The sequence below is a fragment of the Oryctolagus cuniculus genome, chromosome 3, assembly GCF_964237555.1.
Source record: "Oryctolagus cuniculus chromosome 3, mOryCun1.1, whole genome shotgun sequence".
NCBI classification, from domain to species: Eukaryota; Metazoa; Chordata; class Mammalia; order Lagomorpha; family Leporidae; genus Oryctolagus; species Oryctolagus cuniculus.
The window spans coordinates 82,824,689-82,847,038 of record NC_091434.1 but is presented as its reverse complement, the minus strand read 5'-3'; the positions used below and the strand labels follow the sequence as shown (position 1 = coordinate 82,847,038).

The following is a 22,350-nucleotide window of genomic DNA, read 5'->3' as shown; positions in this document are numbered from 1 at the left end:
GATGGAGGATCTCTGTGCCTCTCCTTTCTTTCTGTAACTCTGACTTTCAAATAAATAATTAAATCTTTTTTTTTTTAATATAGTGAAGGTGGCATTTTGTGGTGTTGAGAACATGGGCATTGCTTTATGCCAGGTTATAAAATGACTATCATTATATTCCCGAACTGTCAGTTGTGTTGTTTTTTGCTAATCAAGCTGCATTTGTGGCTGCAATTTAAGGTGTGCTGAGAACTTAGAAACCATGTGAAAGAAGGAAGGGAATAAACGAAGCCATGAAGCAAATTAACGACGCAGTTCTAGGGAGAAGCGGCAGTGGATTTCGGTGTCACAGTGGATGGGTGGAGTTGTGTTTTCTCGTGAGATCCTGCTGTGAAGAGGCAGGAGACACTGACAGCTCTGTTTCCCCTCTAGGTGGTGGCCTACCACTACTGCCAGGCCGACAACACCTACACCTGCCTAGTCCCCGAGTTCGTGCACAGCGTGGCGGCTCTGCTCTGCCGCTCCCATCAGCTGGCTGCCTACAGAGACCTTCTGATCAAGGAGCCACAGCTGCAGAGCATGCTGAGCCTCAGATCCTGTGTGCAGGACCCCGTGGCCGCTTTCAAGAGGGGAGTGCTGGAGCCGCTGATCACCCTGAGAAACGGTACCTGTGGCCGGTCACCCACAGCCCCTCCCAGTCGTGGCTCGGGTGCTCGGTGGTTCACTGGGCTCGGGGCAGGAGAGAGGTGTGGATGAATGGCACACGTCCATCCTCTTCCTGGGAACCATCTCCTTGTGGGCCCTCCTTTTGCCCTGAAGGTAGAGTGTAAACTGCCTCAGCTAAGAACTACGAGACGGCCACCTGTAACTGGAACGAGAGGAGGTCTTCTTTCCGTGCCCTTGAGGGTTCAGGGCATCTGAGGCTGTGCAGTGTACCCACAGTAGACAGATTGACGAGAGGAGCAAGGCTGTTACCAGGAATCACGCGGGGAAGCCTCAGGGAAAGGCAGCTCAGAGCAGTGGCTAGAACCTCCTGCTGATCCTGAATCTTCAACAAACAGCAGTAAACTTTAGAAGGCAGGAAACCCTGGGAGGGCAAAACCGGGAAAGCTGATGGTTGGGAGCCTTCGGCGCTGTCCAGTGATTACCTGCTGTGCTTCCCCGTGGGGAAGGAAGACTGGCAATTGTGTGTTCTGCTCCTGGGTAAAACGGGAGGGCAGAGAGCCTTTCCATGTTTCCCAATTGCCTTCCTCAGCAAGGATCTTGTGTGTCTGGGAGATGTTACCCATCTTGGAGAGGAGGACGGTTACGGGAGCGAGTTTCATGGGTTCTTTTCCTCAGCTTAGTATAGAAATAAAAAGCCAGGAAACAGTTTGAAAAGAGGCAGACACTTTTATTAGAAAAGAAACTTTTATTTGATTGGCAAGCTACAGAGAAAGTGTCTGGTCCGAGAGGAGACCAGGCAGAGTGCCCAAGTGGGACACTGGCTTTGAGGAAGTGTCCCGGGTTTTTAAGGCATTGCTTTATTTTTTTTTCCATTGGGTCATTCTGTGGGGGTGCCCATTGGATGGGGGTTTCACATACTGTATGTTGATTGGCTTGGGGCTCCTGGAGACGTCTGTCTCTCCCTTAGGGGCTCAGCCCCCTCCTCTGCTAGCTCTGAGTGAAAGATTGCAACCACCCTGGAGGTGTGATTTAAAGCCACAGGGTCACACATGCAGCACAAGAAGCTGTCAGTGGGAGAGATGCCGGTGAGTCTGGAGACAGGCTTTCCAGCCACAGCTGACAGCTCGCTTGTGAGGGACATCCTACCTATGTCTGAGGGGCCCACGTGCCCCCAGCCCCAGTGGACGGCCTCAGGGGAGGGGTATCTCTCGTGAAACTTGAGGCTGTTTAGATGACTTGCAGGCAAAAACAGAATGTTGCTGCTGTGTTTGGCACTCCTAGGTGAAAGGGAAATAAGCAGATTGTTTGGGGAACTTACTGCCTGTTTGTTTTTTTCCAGGGACCCTCCCCGCCTGTGTTGATATCTAGAATTGCTTTCTAGAGGTTTCATCTGATTTGGTTTCCCCTGACTATTCTGCAGGGTAGAGGATATTAGGGACATGGTGGAACCTTCGGGTTTCCGTCCTTCCTCCCCACCCTCGGGGCTCGTTCACCTGTCTCATGGCACCTCTGCCGGACGGTGCAAGGGAGAAGGCTGGGAAGGGATGCCACCGTTCCTTCTGCATCCCTGCACCCAAAGTTGACCCTCAGCAGTGGGAAGCTAGGTGGTGGCTGGTGAGAACGAGCTACGCTCCGGGAGCCTGGCCTCACCCTCGCCACTGTGTGGCAGTTAGCTCTGGAGGGCGGGCGGCCCTTGGACTCCACAGGATCCTCTGGAGGGTTCTCAGAGGGGACAGAGGGTCTCTTCAGACTGTGTCTGTATGTGTCCATTTGCATCTGTGGCCCACACACGGTGATGCTGCCTTATGAGGAGCTAACTGTGTTATGTACATGAGTGAGATTCTGCTAATGTGTGTAACACAATATGTTTCTGGAAACTGCTTTGTGAGAATTGGTTTTCTTTTGGCTCTGTGCTCTGGTTTTCATGATAAATTTAATAGAAAATATGCTTCTGTGAAAACTATGTCTTCTGCCATATGTAAACCTTTTTAGTTTTTCCTAACACTTTATGCGTTAACATACACGGGGTGGTGCCATCTGATAGAAATGTATGATTTCTTAATTTGACTTTATTTTATCCTTCAGAGCAGAAAATTCCTGAAGAAGAGTACATTATCTTGATAGATGGCTTAAACGAAGCGGAGTTTCATAAACCTGATTATGGAGATACACTTTCTTCATTTATCACCAAAATAATTTCTAAATTTCCCGCCTGGCTGAAGTTGATTGTGACTGTGCGTGCGAATTTTCAGGTACAAAACAATTCTCAAATCTCTTTCCAAGTCCCTGTACTCCAGTTTTACTGTGTGATAAATACTCATGACCCGAACTGTTGTAAACAATGTGGCTGCTGAATTTGGAAACAGTGACAACTTTGAGCAGTGAGTTCACAGTGCCCGGCTCTGGGAGGAACTCTGTCCTTGTCAGTCCCTACCGTGTGTTCACAGAAACTCAGGTGGTATGTGGTTGGTGCTGAATACCCCCTGCCTTCTCACTGGGCAGTGTTTGGGGCCAGCTGGTCTACCAAAGTTGAATGCTATTTCTGCTTGTGCGTATCTGCATGGGTTTGTGGAAGGGTTTTGAGCTGTTTTTGGAGAGAAAAGTGAGGGATGAAGAGAGGTTATAAGGCCTGTTCTGAGAGAGCTGTTTTTTTTTTTTTTCATCAGACTTAAACGTGAGCTAACATTTGCAGTGAGGAAAAGAGTGATTTTTTTTCATCCTCCATCTCTTACCTCATTGAAACTCAGTGTATGTCTTAATCAGTAACAGTCTCTCCAGACCTATCCTTTTTCAGTAAAAACATTTTGACCTTGTTTTTAAAGATTGATTTGTTTATTTGAAAGAGTTACAGAGAGGGGGAGAGAAAGATCTTTGATCAACTGGTTCACTGCCCAAATGGCCTCAATGGCCGGAGCCGGGCCAGACGAAAGCCGGGAGCCAGGAGCTTCTTCCAGGTTTCCTGTGTAGGTGTAGAGGCTCAAGCACTTGGAACATCTGCTGCTGCCTTCCCAGGCACATTAGCGGGGAGCTGGATTGGAAGTGGAGCATCTAGGAATCGAACTGGTATCCATGTGGGATGCTAGTGTTGCAGGCAGCGGCTTAGCCAGCTATACCACAGCACTGGCCCCCCATTTCAACATTTGATTGTGATTTTTGATGATATTTTAAAACAGCATTCAGGTTATTGTTTTTTCCTCATTAAAAGTAGAATTAGAACTTAGCCTAACTTGTTATTTATTCTTACGGAAATTTGACTCATATGCTTTTCAGTCATTGTTTTAAAAGATTTATTCATTTGAAAAGTAAAGTGACAAAGAGAGCATGCATGCTTCCATCTGCTGGTTCAGTCCTCAAATAGCTGTGATGGCCAGAGCTGATCCAGGCTGAAGCCAGAAGCCTGAAACTCCATCCAGGTCTCCCATGCGGGTGGCAGGGACCCAAGTATTTGGACCTTCCTTTACTGCCTTTCCAGGCACATTAGAAGGTAGCTGAATCAGAAGCAGAGCAGCCGGGACTGGAACTGGTACTTATAGGAGGTGCTGGTGTTGCAAGCAGAAGTCCTAGTGTGCCACAACACTGGCCCCTTCCAGTCATTTTTCACCAAGAATAATTTGGCAATCAACAGAGTACAGGAAGAGAAGACCCTGTATGCCTCATTTGCTGGCTGTGTGAACAGTCAGAGATTTAGTTAGCACTCGTGTGGAATGGGCATAGCTGTACTCCGCCCTCTGCCTACTATTACTGCATTTAATGAGGATGTGTACTTAAATACTCCCAAAAGGGTAGTGGGAGGTGAAACTCCTCTCTGCTAACCTTTATAGTGGAGGAGGGATGGGTCAAGGCCTGGGGATTCTGGGGGTGTCCTACACAGACATTTTTGTCTTTGTCAAAATTGACGCTGTGCAACTGTGATTCATGTACCACTGTATGTTGTACTTTAAATGTTTACTCAAAAACAGCTTCACAGATACTGCTGTGCTACACTGAAGAGACAGCTTTGCTACTGCCCTCTGTCGCTGGGACACAGCCTGGGAGCAGGCTCAGGCTTCCCAACTGGGTTGCAGAGCCTCTCCCAGCTCAGGGAGGATGCCTCTTAATCTTCTGTCCGGCTGTGCTCTCAGATGTGTGCTGCTGGCTTGTGTTCTTCCTCGGTGTTTAACCACTTGCAAGGCGTAGGGATTACGGGCACTGGGACACTGCACGTTCTCGCTGCCCGAGTGCTGCTGCTGGCTTGGTTACCAGCGTCAGCTCGGGGCTCCAAGTCCTTGGATCAGGGCCTTGGGAAAGCCTTTACTGATTCCATCTCGCATCAGGATTTCTTTCACATAAGCTTTTTATCTTCACCTGATCCTATTACAAGTTTTAATACAGAACAATGAGTCACTCTAATCCATGAAAATCCTCCTTGAAAGAAAACTAGCGAATGTGGTTTGCAATACTACTGAAATTGAAAACAGTCTGTTGAGTGATACTGTGGGGTTTTGGGCTTTTGTCCCCCTGCAGGAAATCGTAAGTGCACTGCCCTTCGTCAAGCTCTCCTTGGACGACTTTCCAGACAACCAGCACATCCACAGCGACCTGCACGCCTACGTCCAGCACCGGGTGCAGAGCAGCCAGGACATCCTCAGCAACATCTCCCTGAACGGCAAGGCGGACGCCGCCCTCATCGGGAAAGTGAGCAGCCACCTGGTCCTGCGCAGCCTCGGCTCCTACCTGTACCTCAAGCTCACCCTGGACCTCTTCCAGAGGGGCCACCTGGTCATCAAAAGCGCCAGCTACAAGGTGGTGCCGGTGTCTCTGTCCGAGCTCTACCTGCTGCAGTGCAACATGAAGTTCAGGACCCAGTCGGCCTTTGAGCGAGTGCTCCCCATTCTGAACGTGGCCCTAGCGTCCCTGCACCCCATGACGGACGAGCAGATATTCCAGGCCATTAACGCCGGCCACGTCCATGGGGAGCAGGGGTGGGAAGACTTTCAGCAGCGGATGGATGCCCTCTCCTGTTTCCTCGTCAAGAGGAGAGACAAAACCCGCATGTTCTGCCACCCCTCCTTCAGGGAATGGCTCGTGTGGAGGGCAGACGGCGAGAACACGGCCTTCCTGTGCGAGCCCAGGTACGACAGTCCCTGCCGCCTGCCCTGTGGCTGGAAGGAGGATTTCAGTTGTGGCCTGTGACTTTTAAGGGAAAGGCAGCCCAGACTGAATGCCTTAGTCTCGGCTACTTTGTGTCCTCGTTTCTTCCCCTCCTCTCACTTCCCTGCTTTTGGCAGAGGCGACTGCCATGGAAAATTCTTGCTGCTTCTATCCAAAAGCGTCCTTTGTTGCTAGGATTTTGGGGCTCCCCCATGCGCCGGGATGGAAGAGAAACCAGGCAGTTCCTAAGTGTTCTTTAGTGTCCGTCCTCTCCTGGATCCCCATCTGCGCCCTGGCCACCACGTCGGCAGGGTTCCCGTGGAAGGTGTAAGCTCCACTCCTGGGAAAGCGGGCTTCTCTGGCAGTGTGCCCACCTGCATATGTGTCTGGGGACTGTGTGGGAGCCTCAGTACCACTGCCCCCCAGCCCCCTGTGCTGTTGTTGGTATTAAACCATCTTAATTGACTTTCTTTCTAATTCGGGAATCGTCAGCCACTGCAGCCCCATAGTCAGGCAGTCTTCCACAGGGTAGGCTACCCCTGGGACTCCCAAAGCCGAAACGATCCAGGGACTCAATGCACGAGAAGGTCTCACTCAGAACCCATAGGGCCCCGTGAGTGAGACAGGTGCCTCAGCGAGGTCAGCAGCACCTCTCCTGCCTTCCTCGGGGGGTCTTGGGCATCGTCGGCCATCTTCTGCAATTCCTGTCGTGGCCACCAGATCTGTCAAACAACTGAATTGCAATAATTTAGTTCCATGATCTTCATTGGCTTTATTTTTGATTCTACAGTCACGCAATTACTTCATTTCATAAAATAAAGGTCTCTCCCACACCCCCCCAAAAAAAACACCATCACCTCTTAAATGCGTGGTGGCTCGGCCCGGGGGCCAGATTGTGTCTGCAGGTACGGAGTGGGGCACTGTGGTCGTGATCCAACCTGACCACCTGGTTTTGCTGGTGTAGTGGGACAAACTGGTCCAGGCAAGCCGCAGCTTTCCGCATTGCCGGCGTTGCTGGTGCCATGGGGGGAAGGCCGGCCATCTGTCGTCTGTCTCATGGCCTGGGACCAGTGAGGGTGGGAGGTCAGGGGATCTGAGGATATTGGTGCTTTCAGCTTGCCAAGCCTTGCCCTTGGGCCTGGCCTGTGCTGTCTTGAACAGCTTCTCTCTGTGTTGGGATTGCCCACTGTTTCAGTGACAGGGAACTCCAGTGGGCGCTGGACCAGATGGCTGGTTCCAGAAATGGAGCCCTGGTGAGTAGTGTAGCACCTTCCTTCCCTAGGGTGTTGACTTGATGCTGACCTCATAGGTCTAGCTGCTGCTTCCTGCTGTGCCTGTAAGCTTTGGAGCCTCCCTTGGGGCAATATTTAGCCAGGCTGGCTTACCCAGATTTTTCTAGCCAAGTCAGATTATCTCCCGGAGGGCAGATCATTTTCCAGAGAGGTGAGTATAGTTGAGTTTATAAGAACATGGATAGCTGGCGCCGCGGCTCACTAGGCTAATCCTCCGCCTTGTGGCGCCAGCACACCGGGTTCTAGTCCCGGTCGGGCGTTGGATTCTGTCCCGGTTGCACCTGCCTCCTGGCTTTGGACAGATTCTGTCCCGGTTGCACCTGCCTCCTGGCTTTGGACGGATTCTGTCCCGGTTGCACCTGGCTCCTGGCTTTGGATCGGCGCAGCGCCAGCCGTGGTGGCCATTTGGGGAGTGAACCAACAGAGGGAAGACTTTCTGTCTCTCTTTCTCTCACTGTCTAACTGTGCCTGTTCAAAAAAAAAAAAAAAAAAAAAAAGGCTTCGCTCAGTTCTATACCTGTCTCTCCTGCTTACACTTAGGCTGGACCCTGCCACAGAGCGATGTCCCCAGGCCGACCCACTGCAGACTGGAAAACCTTAGGGGCCCCAACTTCCCAGGATGGAGCAAAGCTGAATGATCACTACAGTCCAATCCTCCTGCCTCAAATCCCAGCAGCAGCCCCACCCCGAAGTCTTTTTTTTTTTTTTGGTTGACAGGCAGAGTGGACAGTGAGAGAGAGAGACAGAGAGAAAGGTCTTCCTTTGCTGTTGGTTCACCCTCCAATGGCCGCCGCGGCCAGCGCATCGCGCTGATCCGAAGCCAGGAGCCAGGTGCTTCTCCTGGTCTCCTATGGGGTGCAGGGCCCAAGCACTTGGGCCATCCTCCACTGCACTCCCGGGCCACAGCAGAGAGCTGGCCTGGAAGAGGGGCTACCGGGACAGAATCCAGCGCCCCGACTGGAACTAGAACCTGGGGTGCCAGCGCCGCAGGTAGAGGATTAGCCGAGTGAGCCACGGCGCCAGCCGAAGCCTTTCTTGAGTTGGGCACGTGGCTGCTTCCCAAGACTCCTGTCGTTCTTGAGCTTCACCCAGAACACGAGGTTGGAGGCAGCTTCTGAGACCCTGCTGTGTGCACAGCACTGTGGTAGATACAGAGATTGTTGGGCAGGGTCCCTCTCCACAGGGCTTCCCATGGTGGGGGGAGACGGGGGGCAGGGGAAGCCATGCTGCACTAGGGACTCATGGAGGGAGGCGATTTCTGGAAATCATTTCCCAGACATGGTGACCTTGTAAGAGGTTAAGCAACTCACCCCTCAACCAAATACTTATATTTTTGCTCCAATTATAGAGGGAAAAATGGGAGCAAAGCCCCATACCCAGAAACAATAACATTTTTCTTTTTTTTAAAGTCCTGCTTCTTTCCATAGCGGTTTGTTTTGTTTTGTTTTGTTTTTTTGACAGGCACAGTGGACAGTGAGAGAGAGTCAGAGAGAAAGGTCTTCCTTTGCCATTGGTTCACCCTCCAATGGCTGCCGCGGCCGGCGCGCTGCGGCCGGCGCGCTGCGGCCGGCGCACCACGCTGATGCGATGGCAGGAGCCAGGTACTTATCCTGGTCTCCCATGGCGTGCAGGGCCCAAGCACTTGGGCCATCCTCCACTGCCCTCCCGGGCCACAGCAGAGAGCTGGCCTGGAAGAGGGGCAACCGGGACAGAATCCGGCACCCCAACCGGGACTAGAACCCGGTGTGCTGGCACCGCAAAGCGGAGGATTAGCCTAGTGAGCCACGGCGCTGGCCATCCATAATGTTTTAAACACTATACAAACTTTTTCTCTTAGGGTCCTTATCTTATTGTTTTGCTTAACACATTGCTGGCACGCTAGTAAGCTGCTAGGGAATCTTTAAAAAAAGTGTCATTTCTATTTTTCGTGACTGTGCAAGCCTCCCAGCAGGCAAATCACAATAGACTTCACCACGCCCTTGTTCTTTCTAGGACCTTCTAGTCCTTTCTAGTTTACTTATGAACATAAAATCCTATGCTGAATATCTTGGTGCCTTACAGAGTGAGGTTCAAATCCTGACTCCACCAGTTCTTGTGTGTTTCTTGTGCAGTTAATTCTCCAAGCCTTATTTCCTTATCTGTAGAGAGCAGGAGTTTCTTCTCCCACACTGATGGTGGCTCTTAAGAGAATCTGGCACCTCTCTCCCTCTCTTCTTTCCTTTCTTCCCTCCTCTGTTTGATGATTTTTTTAAGTTAGAATTCCAGGAAAAGGTTGATGCTTTAAACGATGTAGTTTCTTATGGAGCACATACTTGAGTAATTGCTAAGAGTTGGACATTTTGTGAGTGGCTATTGCTGCGACTTCAGCAAGACCCTTTGTCTTATGGCGTCTATGCTTTTGTGACAGGCAGAAATCAGTAAATTAGGTGCCGAGAGTTTGAAAGGTGGCAGCAGGGAGCAGTGCTTCCACAGAGGAAGCCCTGGCCGGCCCCCAGGCATCCGTAAGAGCCTGCGCACAGCCACGGGGCACTCTAGCACAAGCCCTGAAATGATTGTGGTCGCAGCGGCCTCGCTGTCCTCTTCAGGCGGCAGCTCGCATGCTCCAGGTGGCAGTGCGGAAGCCACCTGGCCATGCCCACACCCAAACGCCTGGGGAGTAGCGGCATGGACCCCCGGCCACCAGACACTGTGCTTCTCGCCCTAGGAATGGACATGCGCTCCTGGCGTTCATGTTCTCGCGGCAGGAGGGCAAGCTGAACCGCCAGCAGACCATGGAGCTCGGCCACCACGTCCTGAAGGCGCACATCTTCAAGGTGAGAGGCGCCGCCAGTGCTTCTGGTTTCTTTGTTGCTCTTGCTTTGAGGTCGTGGTTTTAGAGATTCGGTGCAGCTTCGCCAGCTCTCTCAGGAGCCCTCCGAGTGCCCCTCCCTGAAAGTGCCCCCCGTTCTCACTCACGGTCCCTTGCCTCGCACCTCTTGGTAGTTTATCACTCAAGCTGGGACCTACGTGCTGTGGTTAAGTTGTCCTGTTGCCCCCTCTTGCTTGTTTGTGTCTGAAGGCTCCACTTCACTGCCTTTGGTTGCCTTAGTGTTCTGCGTGCGGGACCCCGAGTTCCTGTGCTGTGTGGTTTTACACCGCCGGGGTGCTCGTTTCACATGGCATCCTGGAACACGTGCCTCTCGCCCCGCCAGGCTCCCTGTCATTTGGTAGTTGTTCCTAGAGAGTCGTGTATGGGTTTGGTTCTCCTTGTCCCCGTGCAGGTGTGAGGATCCCCTTACAGTGATACGAATCCAGAAGGCACACAGTTTGTGATGCCATCAGCCATTACTGGCCACACCAGGCCCGTCCGTCCATTAGGAATTCCAGATAACGGTCCTCCTCTAACCTTACCCTTGATTCCTTCCCCACGTTACTTCCGTACAAAGAAGCCTTCTCCTTGGCCTCCACCTCCCTCCGCGGCACATACGTTGGGTGGCCGGGGCATGCCGATGGCTTGGCCCCGGGTTTTAGGCAGGGAAGGCTCACAGCCCCAGGCTTCCTCTGTGCCAGTTGCTGGCCATTCGCACACCTGCCCCCTCCGGTTTGCCACTGATGTTGCAGATGGGAAAGAGACGTCGGCAGATCTGTCTCTGATTGCTTCCAGGGCCTCAGTAAGAAGACGGGAATCTCATCGAGCCATCTCCAAGCCCTGTGGATCAGTTACAGCACCGAAGGGCTGTCTGCTGCCCTCGCGTCTCTCAGGAATCTCTATACTCCCAACGTGAAGGTGAGCGAGGCTGTGCGGGGGAGCAGGCTCGCGCCCCAGCCCGCGGTCCCTCCTGCAGGCCCGCCTCCCCTGTGCCTGGGCCTGGCGGGAGGAGGAGGAGTCTGCTACTGCACACTATCTTCTGGAAGCTGAGCTTTTTCTCTGATGGAAAGGCTGCCATAGGAGCACCGGTGACCACGGTGGGAGCTGCCGTGGGAGCACTGGTGACTGTTCTGGATGGAGGCCATCGGGAGGCATTTCACAAAGGAAACGAAAGGGTGCAGAGACAACCAGGGAAAGGGATTCTTGAAGTGCCCGGGCTCCTGATGCCAACTGCCTCGTTCTGGCTCAGGGGAACTGAAGCACTGCTGAGTGACACCAGAGGTGGGATGTAGAAAAACCATGGCCACCAAAGGTTCTGTGGACACAGACTTCCAACCACCCAGAGGGTGTTAGGTTCCCCGCTGCTGAGCCAAGACCTTCCTGGCTCCTTGGTCTGTGGCTGTCACATCACAGCATTCCGCTCAGCTTTTACTTCTCTCCTCGTGATGCCGTCTGGGAATCAAAAACTCATGGGCCACAAAGAATGTTGGGGCCCAGGTCTTCTAGCCTAAGGCTGTCCACAGGAACTCTGGAGCAATTCCCAGAGAGCCTTGTCTCCCCCGTCAAGCTCTTGGCCTAGTGTCAGCCAAGCACTGGCTGGCTCAGTGGTGCTGGGCAGCTGCCGTCCCCTGCTCCTCACTGTGTTCACCAACACCACCTGGGAGAGGACTGTGTGTGCCGGAGTAGGCTCCCTGGGGGACCGTCAGGGGCCCTCTGTCCACACCCCACACCCTCAGTGCTTGCACCTGGGAAGGGGGTGCATCTGCAGGGCACTTTGCTGTGTGCGCTTCTTCCTTCTCCCTCTTCCTGAGCCTCGAGCAGGTGAGGGCATCATGAAGCTGCCTGAGGACCCCGGGGGCAGCTTGCCCAGTCCCCTGCTACCCAGTCAGGGCCTTGGCATGGCCTGCAGAGCAGCTGCCACCTCCAGGTAGACACAGGTGGTGTCTTTGCAGAAATAAAAGTTGCACCACGTCCAGCAGGCTCAGCACTCCACTCAGGGGATAGAAGCTGTGTTGGATTTTAGCCTCAATTGATTCCCGTGGCTGGGCACCCCAGGTGCAGCACAAATGCAGGGCCCGTGACCTGGCGCCCTGCCCTCTCTGTGCTACTCCTTGCCAGATTTCCCTTGTGCTGCAGAGTGGAGGCCAGGGTGCTTGTGCCCCACTGAGCAGGCCCCGCAGGTGTTACAGTGTGGACACGCTCTGGAAAACGAGTGCTAAGCTGCTACCCTTCATCAGCAGGAGCTCATACCTTCTAGGTGGAGTTAGTCTAAAAGAGAAGAATTGGCTAAAAGAAACAGGAACTGGAATGCACATAGTGAAGAAGCTCTGTTAAGGATTTTTTTCAACTCAGATTCTTTAAAAATTAGTTGAAATTACTTTCATAATAACACTGTTTAATCTTTCAGCTAACAGGATGCCAGGGTATTTCAAAAAGTTGATGGAAAATGTGTATCATGAAAATACCATACGTGGATTTCAAAAATTTTTTACACCAAGAGGCCAGTGTTATGGCATGTGGTGGATTAAGCCATTGCTTGCAACACCAGTATCCCTTATTAGAGTGCCAGTTCAACTCTCACCTACTTTGCTGCTCATCCAGCTGCCTGCTAATGCACTTGGGAAGGCAGAGACGGTGGCCCATGTACTTGGGCCCTGGCCACTCATGTGAGAGACCCAGATGGAGTTCCTGGCTCCTGGTTTTGGCCTGGCCTAGCCCTGTTGCCATTTGGGGAGTGAACCAGCAGTTGAAAGATCTCTCTCCACCCCCAACCTCCTCTCCGTCATTCTTCCACATAGATAAATAAAGTCCAAAAAAATTTTAAATTTACCCTTTAATTCCTCTTCCTATGAACTTTTTAAAGTGCACTTTTATCTTTTAGCCTCCCCATAATTAATAAAATTATATAATGATGACAAAAAAGAATAAAAATGGTGATATCTTTTCACTACATTAATGAATTTATGGGCATAGAATTTTTTAAAGATTGATTTATTTATTTGAAAGGCAGAGTTACAGATCAAGAGGGAGAGACAAAGAGATACCTTCCATCTGCTGGTTCACTCCCCAGATGGCTGCAGTGGCTAGAGCTAGGCCAGGCTGAAGCCAGGATCTTCATCCCACAAGGTTGACAGGGGCCCAAACACTTGGACCATCTTCCACTGTGTTCCCCAGGCGCATTAGCAGGAAGTTGGATTGGAAGTGGAGCAGCTGGGATGTGAACCATCACCTATATGGGATGTTGGCATCGGCCATCGTAGACTGCAGCTTTACCCACTATGCCCCAGTGCTGGCCCTTAGAAGTTATTTTTTTTTTTTTTATTTGACAGGTAGAGTTATAGACAGTGAGAGAGAGGAAGACAGAGAGAAGGTCTTCCTTCTGTTACCCCAAATGGCCACTACGGCTGGTGCTGCACCGATCCAAAGCCAGGAGCCACGTGCTTCTTGCTGGTCTCCCATGCGGGTGCAGGGCCCAAGCACTTGGGCCATCCTCCACTGCCCTCCTGGGCCACAGCAGAGAGCTGGACTAGAAGAGGAGCAACCGGGACTAGACCTAGTTGCACTTTGAAGAGTGCATTTCTGCTTTATTCTCTAAAGGTCCGTGGTCACCGATGTACATACCACAGCCAACATTACGTGGCTAGAGAGTCTTAAAGCTTCCCATTGCCCTTCTGTTTCTTTCATCTTTCAAAGGAGGAAAAGGTTTTCACAGAATCTTGAATAAATTACAGTAATTTAAAATTGTGCCTGCAATTAAGGACCTTTTTTTAGAGAGTATTAAATGTTGTCATACAGGAATGAATGTCACTCTGAGCAATAATTGCAGTTTGCCACTTTGGTAAATTAAAGTGGCTTGCTCTGCAGTGATTACTGGTCGGAGAGTTTTAACTTCATGGTTTGCTGGCTGTCAAGGACGTGGGCCCCCGCTGCCAGGCCAGGGTCTCACCCACCTGCACCCGGATGCCCCCAGGGTCCTTGCTGCCACTGACTCCAGCCTTCTGTGCACCTGCCTGGCTTTGCTCCCACCGTCTCACAGGACTGGCTGCCAGCCCCAGGGAAAAATTCAAGCAGAGCTTCGTGTCTGAGGCCTGGCCTGACTTCCCTTGGCTGGTGAGGGTCGGGGGTCTGGTCATATTCTGCATCACTTTGTGAAGTGGCTGCACTGATGCGGGCATCCAGTATACATAGTGAGGAAGCCTCATGAGCCACTGGGCAGCGCCTCTTGCGTTCCTTGTGGTCCCATTGCTTTGCCTGTCCTCACTAGCCATCTTCCTTGTCTTCTTGTCTTTATTAAATTCGTACGTTTACAGGTAACGTTGCCACTTCTGTTATCAGAGCAGAGTGACTGTGGTGGTGACGGCAAGCTTTCCATGCAGTTAGGAAAAACTGTGCAGAAGGAATCCTGTGCCACTGCCCGGCTCGGGGCACAGCGGGCTCTGTGCTCAGAGCTCATCTCTGCGTCACCCGCCCTGAGCCCACGTTCCGGGGCTGGGAAGTGAGCGCTGCGAATGAAGATGGAGGCGTCACAGACGCTAAAGCTCTTGAGAAAACACTTGGCATCTGTTTGGTGCCTGAGTGAGTTGTTTGTGTCGCTGCATTGCCTCTCCTCTGGAACCTGTGGCTCTGCCGTGGGCTCCTGGGGACTGTGGCAGTGCCTGCTGTCAGGAGCTGCCTGCCTGGAGGTTTGCTGGTTCTGAGTGACTCAGGTCCGCCCTCACCTCTGCACAAGACCCCCTGCCGCTCTGAGCTGTGGAGCAGCTCAGGGTGGGCACACAGGTGATGAGGACAGAGGCAGGCGCCTGGAGGGAGCTCCCACCTGTAACTCCTATGGGTCAGAGACCGGGGCGCTTGTCCATTCTGAAGCCTCCATGACAGGGGGATTGAACAAATAGCAGTTAATATTAAATTAGCACAGAATGCTGAGTGCTGTGCTAAATGCTTTGTGAATATGCTTATGTATACGTGGGTATTTGCAGAAAATGTGTATTATGAAAAATGAGCATGAGTTTCACAATTTTTTGCACCACAACCTTATCTCTTAACTCCATTTTGCACAAACCTTTTGAAGTTCTTTTATTTACATGTATATAGATACACTTGATCTTAGCCAAAAGGCCAAGAAGTGATACATGCATATAAATATACACATCTTTTTTGCATACTCATGTTTCAATTTCACAACCACCCGGTGGAGTGAAACTCTTTAATCCAGCTATTTCAGAGGAGGAAACTGAGGTTAAGGTTAGTGGGTAGCTTTCCCCAAATCATGCAGTTAGAAGGGTACCTGGTGTTCAGAAAGTCCAAGCCATGGCTGCAGGTGCATTTGTCACCTGCTGTGTTTACAACCCTGACTTCCAACTAGAATCACTAGGGAGCTCTGGGTGCCAGCGCTGCAGCCCCAGTTAAGTCAGAATCTCCAAGGGTGGGGCCCAGGCGTTGGAAAGTTCTAAGCTCCCAGGTGGTTTCAGTGTGCAGCTGGGTTGAGAACTGTGAGTGGAGGAAAGAGCCACAGACTGACGTCGGCGTAAGTGCTGAAAGTACCGCAGCATTGCAACTGGCAAAGGAAATGTCTCCAGAAGCAGTGAGACTTGATGACTCATCTTTCAGAAAGCTCTGTCCAAAAGCACGCACTGTCCAAGTCAGGTCCTGTAAGGGGTTCCCCAGATTGCTGGAAGCATACCCCAGAGAGGACCTGCTGGGTACAGTGGGGTGGCCTGCTACGCCTGATCCAAAGCTCTGAGAGGTGGAGTAATTTTCTGAAAATGACACAGTGGGTGGGGCCGGCAAAGTCATGCATGGAATGCGCAGACTCTGCCTGCCTATCCTGTGGTGACCAGCGTCTGGAGTGGCCCCGTGGGAGTGTGAGCGTTTCTGTACGCATCCAAGAATTTCTTCTACATTGCTCGTTGGTCAGAACTGTTCTCCTAGGCCTTGATACAGCCCCCAAGTGTTTCTTCAGCATAGTCCATTTGTTTCCATACTGATAACAATGGCTTTTATTTAGCACTTAGTTTTTAAGAACGAACCTGTGATGATTTACACAGTAGGTTCTGCAGGGGTGAATTGGGCGGTTGGCCGAAGGTCCCTGGTGAAATGTCAGCACTGGGCCAGGAACGCCTCTCTGCTTGCTTGTCCCTCGGTGTGTTTCTGCCATTCACTGACAAGTGCTGGCTGATAGCAGGAGGCTGGGTGGGTGCAGACCTGGGTCAGGCTTCACAGTGGGCCCTGTGATGGGGTAAACTGCTGGGCAGGCAGCCAGGTGGTTGGCTGGCTGGCCAGACAGGGCCGACTCATCACTCACGCATGGCTTGTCCTCCTTACATTTTAAGGACCTGACTCATGGGCCATCCCTGTCCACAGAGGGGCTTTGTTTGCCTGTTTTTCTCCTCTGCAGACTTGTGCATTGTGGAACCAGCGTGAGGTGCCCTGCGTGAGGTGCTGAGGGCTGGAGAGGCCTGGACTTTATGCACGTGGTGGGGGAGGAGCCATGTGCACAGGGGTAGGAGTAGGGATTTGCTATAGAGGAGGGGGCTTCTCTCTGGGGTCCAGGTGTTGGAGCAAACACCTAAAAGAATGGATGCCCTGGGCTCTGTCTGCAGGCACTGTCAGGGCAGAGCAGCAAGGTTGAGGCTGGCTTGGCACTGTCACAGGACAAGCGTGGGAGCCGGTGTGGCTGCCGTGGGAGAAGCCAGGGAAAAGGTCAGAGAGGAAATGAGCCTGGGTCATGAGGGGCTCAAGCTTCTGCAGCCACTGAGACATCTTCTGACTTCACGTCCGGGTTCCAACCTGTCTAACTTACCGTTGCAAGCCATGGTTTCACCTCCTGGTAGTGTTCCCATTGCGCACCTATCAGCTTGTAAATATTCTACCAGTTCCTCTTGGGGACACACACAAAGGTGCTTCAAAAAACTCATGGAAAATGGAAGTAAAAGATAAGTTTATCTCAGTGTAGAATTTTTTTTTCCTACGTGCATTTTTTCATAATATGCATTTTCTGTGAACTTTTCTGGAAGTCTCATGTATGCATAGATCTAAAAGCATTTTGCACCAAGATAAACTTGTCTTTCAGTTTCACTCCACAAGCTTTTTATCACTGAAGTGTATCCTGCATGTCATATGCTTTGTCATCTGTGTGTCTTTTTATCCGTGTGTCTGATAGATGACACAGTCTCTGTGGTGTCACACCTCCAGGCCACCCAGAGGACATGCCTGGTTTGGTGGGGAGCAGTTGATGCAGAGCAGGACCACGGAGGGAGTTGCTGAGAAAATGCACAGGGCATGTCAGTAGTGTTTATGGAGGCTCGCTTTTCCCGGGGACCCGAAGATTCGAAGGAGACACAGTGGTTGTACTTTAAAATCCATAGCTAGATGCCTTTCCCCCGTGGCTGGGTGCAGGAGTCCGGGGGTGGTGGCAGTGTTGAGCTGCTGGCAGCCCAGGGCATGTGCACATTTCCATTTGTTCTGCTTATTCCTTTAGGAATAAATCCTTGAAGAGTAAAGAAAGTATTTGTGCTTACTTGTAGCCTTATCTCACTGTTAATTATTTAATCCTGTAATTATTTCTTTGCCAGAAGAAACGATTTTTTAGCTTTATTTAAGCTAATCAGCAACTTTTCAAAGCGTGGTTCACGCAAACCAAGAGCATCAGCGTCACCTGGGAACCCATTAGAAGCATGTCCCCCAGAGACAGAAATCCAGGAAGGGATGATCATGTGTGCTTTGTAACTTCTTATTTTTAATAGGGGGGGAAACACATCACGGGGACTGGGCCATGTTAACCGTTTTTAGGAGTACAGTTCAGACATGTTGTATATTTTCATACTTGTGCAGGAAATCTTCACAGTTCCTCATCTTGCAAAACTGGAACTATATACATAACGACTATCATTTTCCTATCTGTGTAGGTCCTGGAAACCCCCCTACTCCGTGTCCTTTCTGTCCCTGTGAATTTGACCCTTCTAGGGACTTCAGAAGTGGTAGCATACAGTGTCTGCCCTTGTGTGTGTGGCTTATGTCACTTGGCACACCATCTTCCAAATGTATCCGTGCCATAGCACGTGTCAGACTTTGTACGGCTCGGGAGTACTGAGTGTGTCTGCCACATAGTCTGTATCTGTTCCTCCCTCTGTGGACGTCAGCTTGCTTCCCTGTCTGAGCTGTTGTGAATATGGCTGTAGTGAATGTGAGTGTGCAGGCATGTCTTCGAGGTCCTGTTTTCAACTCCTCTGGCCATGTACCCAGATGTAGGATTACTGTCTCACACAGCAGTGCTGTTGCTAGTTTTCATGACCCCCTGTGCTGGTTCCCCTGCAGCTGCATTGCCTCAGATCTCCACTGATGAGAACGTGCATGATGGCCATGTTCCCATTTGACAGGGCACACACTCGGTGCACCTGAGAACCGCTGCATAGAAATGATGATGCAGACACCCAAGGGTGCCGCCCTTCTCCAGTGATGCTGGTGAGACTGACAGTTCCGTGAAAAACTAATCTTGTTCCGGGACACTGTCTGACAGGTGAGCCGTCTCCTGATCTTGGGAGGGGCCAACGTGAACTACAGGACAGAAGTGTTAAACAACGCCCCCATCCTGTGCGTCCAGTCTCACCTCGGCCACGAGGAGGTCGTCACTCTGCTCCTGGAGTTCGGCGCCTGCCTGGACGGGATGTCGGAGAACGGCATGACCGCCCTGTGCTACGCTGCAGCTGCTGGCCACATGAAGCTGGTGTGTCTGCTGACCAAGAAGGGGGCGAGGGTAAGCAGCAGCCTGTGCCTGGGGCGTGGGCATGCAGGTGTGGAGATGGCCTCGTTGCCTTGCTAGGGTTTTTACCTTCTGGGCCAGTCTTCTCTCCCTTTTGTCTCTGTGTTGTTGAATCACAGTGAGTGGAGAAACTATAGGAAACACAGAAAGGAAAGGCCAAGTGGTGGGGAGACTCCCGGCCACCTGCCCTGTGAACAGGACTGGCCATTAAAAAGCTTGCCAGTGTTGACCTAGAGCTCACTGCGGCAGTGAACGTGGCACCATGACTGGTTGAACAGCTTCCACTTAAGTGTGGAGGTTTTCTCTCTCCTCTTCTTACCCCTTTCTTTTCATGTCCCTTTAAAAAACAATGAGGTTAAGGTACGGGTCTAGGAAGCCATGTGCTTGAGCTACAGGAGCTACACTGCTCAGAATCGCCCTCTCCGCTCCTGCCAGCAAGTGTGCTGGGCATTACTGAGCCTCTCCGTCTCAGAATTCTTGTCTGCCAAAAGAGCAAGCAGTGTCTACCACAGGGCTTTGTGTGAGCCTTAAGCCAGTGTGTTAACGGTAATATGAAATGACTGTATATTATCAGACAAGTTACTCTGGAACTGTTAGTCTTAATAGATTAAACAGGAAGGACGTTGAACTCACAGTAAGCTCTCATTAGGTTTACTATTAGCATTTCATTGGGAAATGTGCCTTCTGAATAACAATTGAGGTAAACTGTTAGTGATTATCTTTTGTTAATGAATTGAGGTATTTAAAGCTCAACAACAACAAAAAAATTAGGCTTATAGTAGCTATCTGGACCTTTTGATTTCTGTTTTTTTTCCCTTTCCAAAGTCCAGCACTTGAGACAGTTGAACTGGAGCTCCTAGAAGAAGGGAAAAGTTGCAGCTAAACATGGCATTGCTGCTGCAGGTCACCTCGCCTCCATTCCCAGGCCCACCTGTCCCTTAGCTTTGATCTGAGGGCAGCAGACACTTCCCATCACAGCTGAAAGCACTTGGGGGAGACTGACTGTCCTGTTGGTGGCTCTTGCCAAGCCTCCAAGTGAGGGTGCATAACTCTCCAGGATTTGTGAGCATGACGAGGTTGGGCCCTGAGCTCCTCTTTAGCACCAGTACTCCTGGGGTTAGACAGGGAGTGATGGGCCAGTAGGAAGTGTGCAGTGCACATGCACACCCCCTTTCTGGCTAGCTCAGCTCCCCTGACTCCTGCCAGCGTGTCCAGGTCTCCTGCCTGCAGACAGCTTCCTGCCCCAGGCAGGTGCACTTTCACTCCCTCTCTTCCTGGGTCAGAGCTGTTTCCAGATCCCTCGCTCTCCCTACTTCCCTGGGTCAGTGACAGAGAACTGCCGTCATCCCCAACTCTGCAGCTTGTCACAGCAGTCTGGGGTGCTCCGCCAGGACACCCAGAGCTGGAAACAAGACTGTGGCTAAGGTTTTGGTCTCTGTCCTCGGGCATGGGTACAGGTTGCTGGGGCAGCATGGGAGTGAGGCAGGTGTTCCTTGATCCTTGGTTCCACACAGGGAACCCAAGCCCTGAGCACTACATCCTTACCATGAAGGAAGTCAGACTAGGGCTGGGGTTTGCACACTGGATGTGTGGTGCCCTCCTGTTCTCAGAGGAGAAGCGACGCTCACTTGTGTTCTTCCCCTGCTGCTGTCCCCAGGTGGACCACTTGGATAAGAAAGGCCAGTGTGCGCTGGTCCACAGCGCCCTGCGGGGCCACAGTGACGTTCTCCGCTTCCTGCTGACCTGTGAGTGGTCGGCGGGGCCGTCGCAGCCGGGGGCACTGAGGAAGAGCCAAGCCCTGCAGCAGGCGCTGACTGCAGCCGCCAGCATGGGCCACAGCTCGGTGAGTGGGGACGTGGGGCTCCGCTGGGGGAAATGAGACGCTGTAGCCGGCTGTATTGCTGTGGCAGTCGCTGCCTCCGAAGTGGTGAGCCTGTGACCACTGGCAGAATGAAGGAAAACAGGATTTCAAGAACGAGCTGCTGGCTTTGGCCTTGCATCATGCCTGCGAGTGGAAACAAGAGAGAGCCCTGTCACTGCCCCATGTGTGCTGGGGCCTGGCAGGTGTCTTTCCCGTGCAGGCCTGGCACTCCTGCAGCACAGCCTGGCAGCAGTGTTCTCTCGCCTCCCTCTGCCATTTCTCCCTCCCTGGTCTTTTACCTTGCAGCCTCGAGAGTTATGCTGCCGCCCCTCCCCCGCGTTGATTCATTTGTTCATCCTTGGGATCTTTTAAAAATAATTGCATGGAATCCTCATTCTAAAATTATCCCTGAGTATTTGAAGAATTTTTAAAAATAGGACTTGAATGTTTGGATAGTATGTAAGAATGCTGGCCATTGGCCTCCTGCACGCAGTTGGCGGGGGGGGGGGGGGGGGCCTCCATGCAGTCCTTACCCAGGGCATTTATTTCTGAGAGGTGTTGGCATTCCTCAGTTCAAAGATTTATTTGTCATCTCCTAACCTGTGTGTCTGAGCTTTATCCATGAATTTAATAACATTTTTTTCTCTCTCTCTCCCTTGTACTTCTCACTCCCTATTATAGTAAACAATTAGAGGTACGAGTGTTTGGTAAGATTCTTTCCCTAAAATGGCTAAAAGTAAATTTAAATGCAGAGCTGGATAGCTCTCTTTTGGCATTTAAAACCCATGGACAGACACACACATAAGTTATCATGTCCTGCGGGCTGGCTAACTTTTGGCATTAAAAATAAAACATGCCTGCAGATACACACAGAGAGTGTGTTACGTACACACGTCCAAACATGTAGATGTTTTTCCTTTTTACCCTGCTGCCCAAGTCGGAGCGGGTCTGAGCTGTGAAAAATCACCCTTGGGAGGCACGTGTGGGCCACGTGTGGATGTGGCCCTGGGCTTGGCTCACACTCCCTCTCTGTTCAGAGCTGGCCGGCAGGAGCGCTGAGCGAACACACCTGAGCGCAGCCGGTGACCATCTCATTGAAGACAGCAGGGTCTGTTCCACGGCCGTGAAGGGTCTGTTGGTTTCCTAATGCCGTCCCAACTGGTGGCCACAGATGGGGTGTTGAAAACAGTGCCCATTTCCTCGTACAGCTCTGGGGGCAGAGTCTGACCCTAGGGTGGCAGGTGGCCATGCTCCTTCTGATGCCTCTGGGGGAAAATCTGTCTCCTGGCACTTTCTGTCTGCTCGAAGACACAGCCCTTTCCTCCCTCTTCTGAGAGCCTCATTTTACCTTCAGCTCCCGTCTCCCCTTCCCCTCTTGCCTCTGACGAATACTGCCATGCTTGTGTCAGGTGTATATCAGACATACTCCTTGGCGATTTGGGATAATTGCCTTGTTTCAAAATTCCTACTCAGATCTGCAGTGCCCCCGTGCCATTTAACAAGCACGCGTTCTAGGGGGAGGATGTGGTTGTACTTGGGAGCCATTATTCAGCCTAGCATGAAGCGTATGGGCTGGGAGACAGGATAATGGCTTTGTCTTTCTCCCCTGTCACTGCTGTTGCTCAGGTCCAGCACGGATGCGTCTGTCTCCCTGAGACCAGCACCCCTGCCTCTGTGTGTGACCCAGCCTGCTCTTCAACAGGAAGAGTCCCAGGAGAGAAAAGAATAAAGCTGCCAGTAGAAAAATTATTTGGACAATACTTAGAAAGCAATTTTTAATTGAAAAAGCCATATATCAAAGTGTTTTCCTTTTTAG

General features: G+C 51.5%; 1 protein-coding gene and 1 long non-coding RNA gene across 23 annotated transcripts in view; one reads left to right on the top strand and one right to left on the bottom strand.

Moving 5' to 3' along the window:
• The window catches only part of TANC1 (tetratricopeptide repeat, ankyrin repeat and coiled-coil containing 1), a 248,195-nt gene that overhangs the window by 197,235 nt on the left and 28,610 nt on the right, over positions 1 to 22,350 (top strand). For all 22 annotated transcript variants that reach the window (XM_051849494.2, XM_051849485.2, XM_051849483.2 and 19 more), the window contains 7 exons: positions 412 to 643; positions 2,731 to 2,897; positions 5,149 to 5,756; positions 9,772 to 9,880; positions 10,711 to 10,833; positions 18,431 to 18,667; positions 20,331 to 20,516. In XM_051849494.2, coding sequence (XP_051705454.1) covers positions 412 to 643; positions 2,731 to 2,897; positions 5,149 to 5,756; positions 9,772 to 9,880; positions 10,711 to 10,833; positions 18,431 to 18,667; positions 20,331 to 20,516 — 1,662 coding nt within the window. The remainder of the gene's footprint in view (positions 1 to 411; positions 644 to 2,730; positions 2,898 to 5,148; positions 5,757 to 9,771; positions 9,881 to 10,710; positions 10,834 to 18,430; positions 18,668 to 20,330; positions 20,517 to 22,350) is intronic.
• LOC138848993 (uncharacterized) lies at positions 7,247 to 7,742 on the bottom strand. The gene is made up of 2 exons (XR_011387288.1): positions 7,427 to 7,742; positions 7,247 to 7,348 (listed from the first exon to the last, which is right to left on the bottom strand). It is a non-coding gene; the product is annotated as an uncharacterized lncRNA (long non-coding RNA).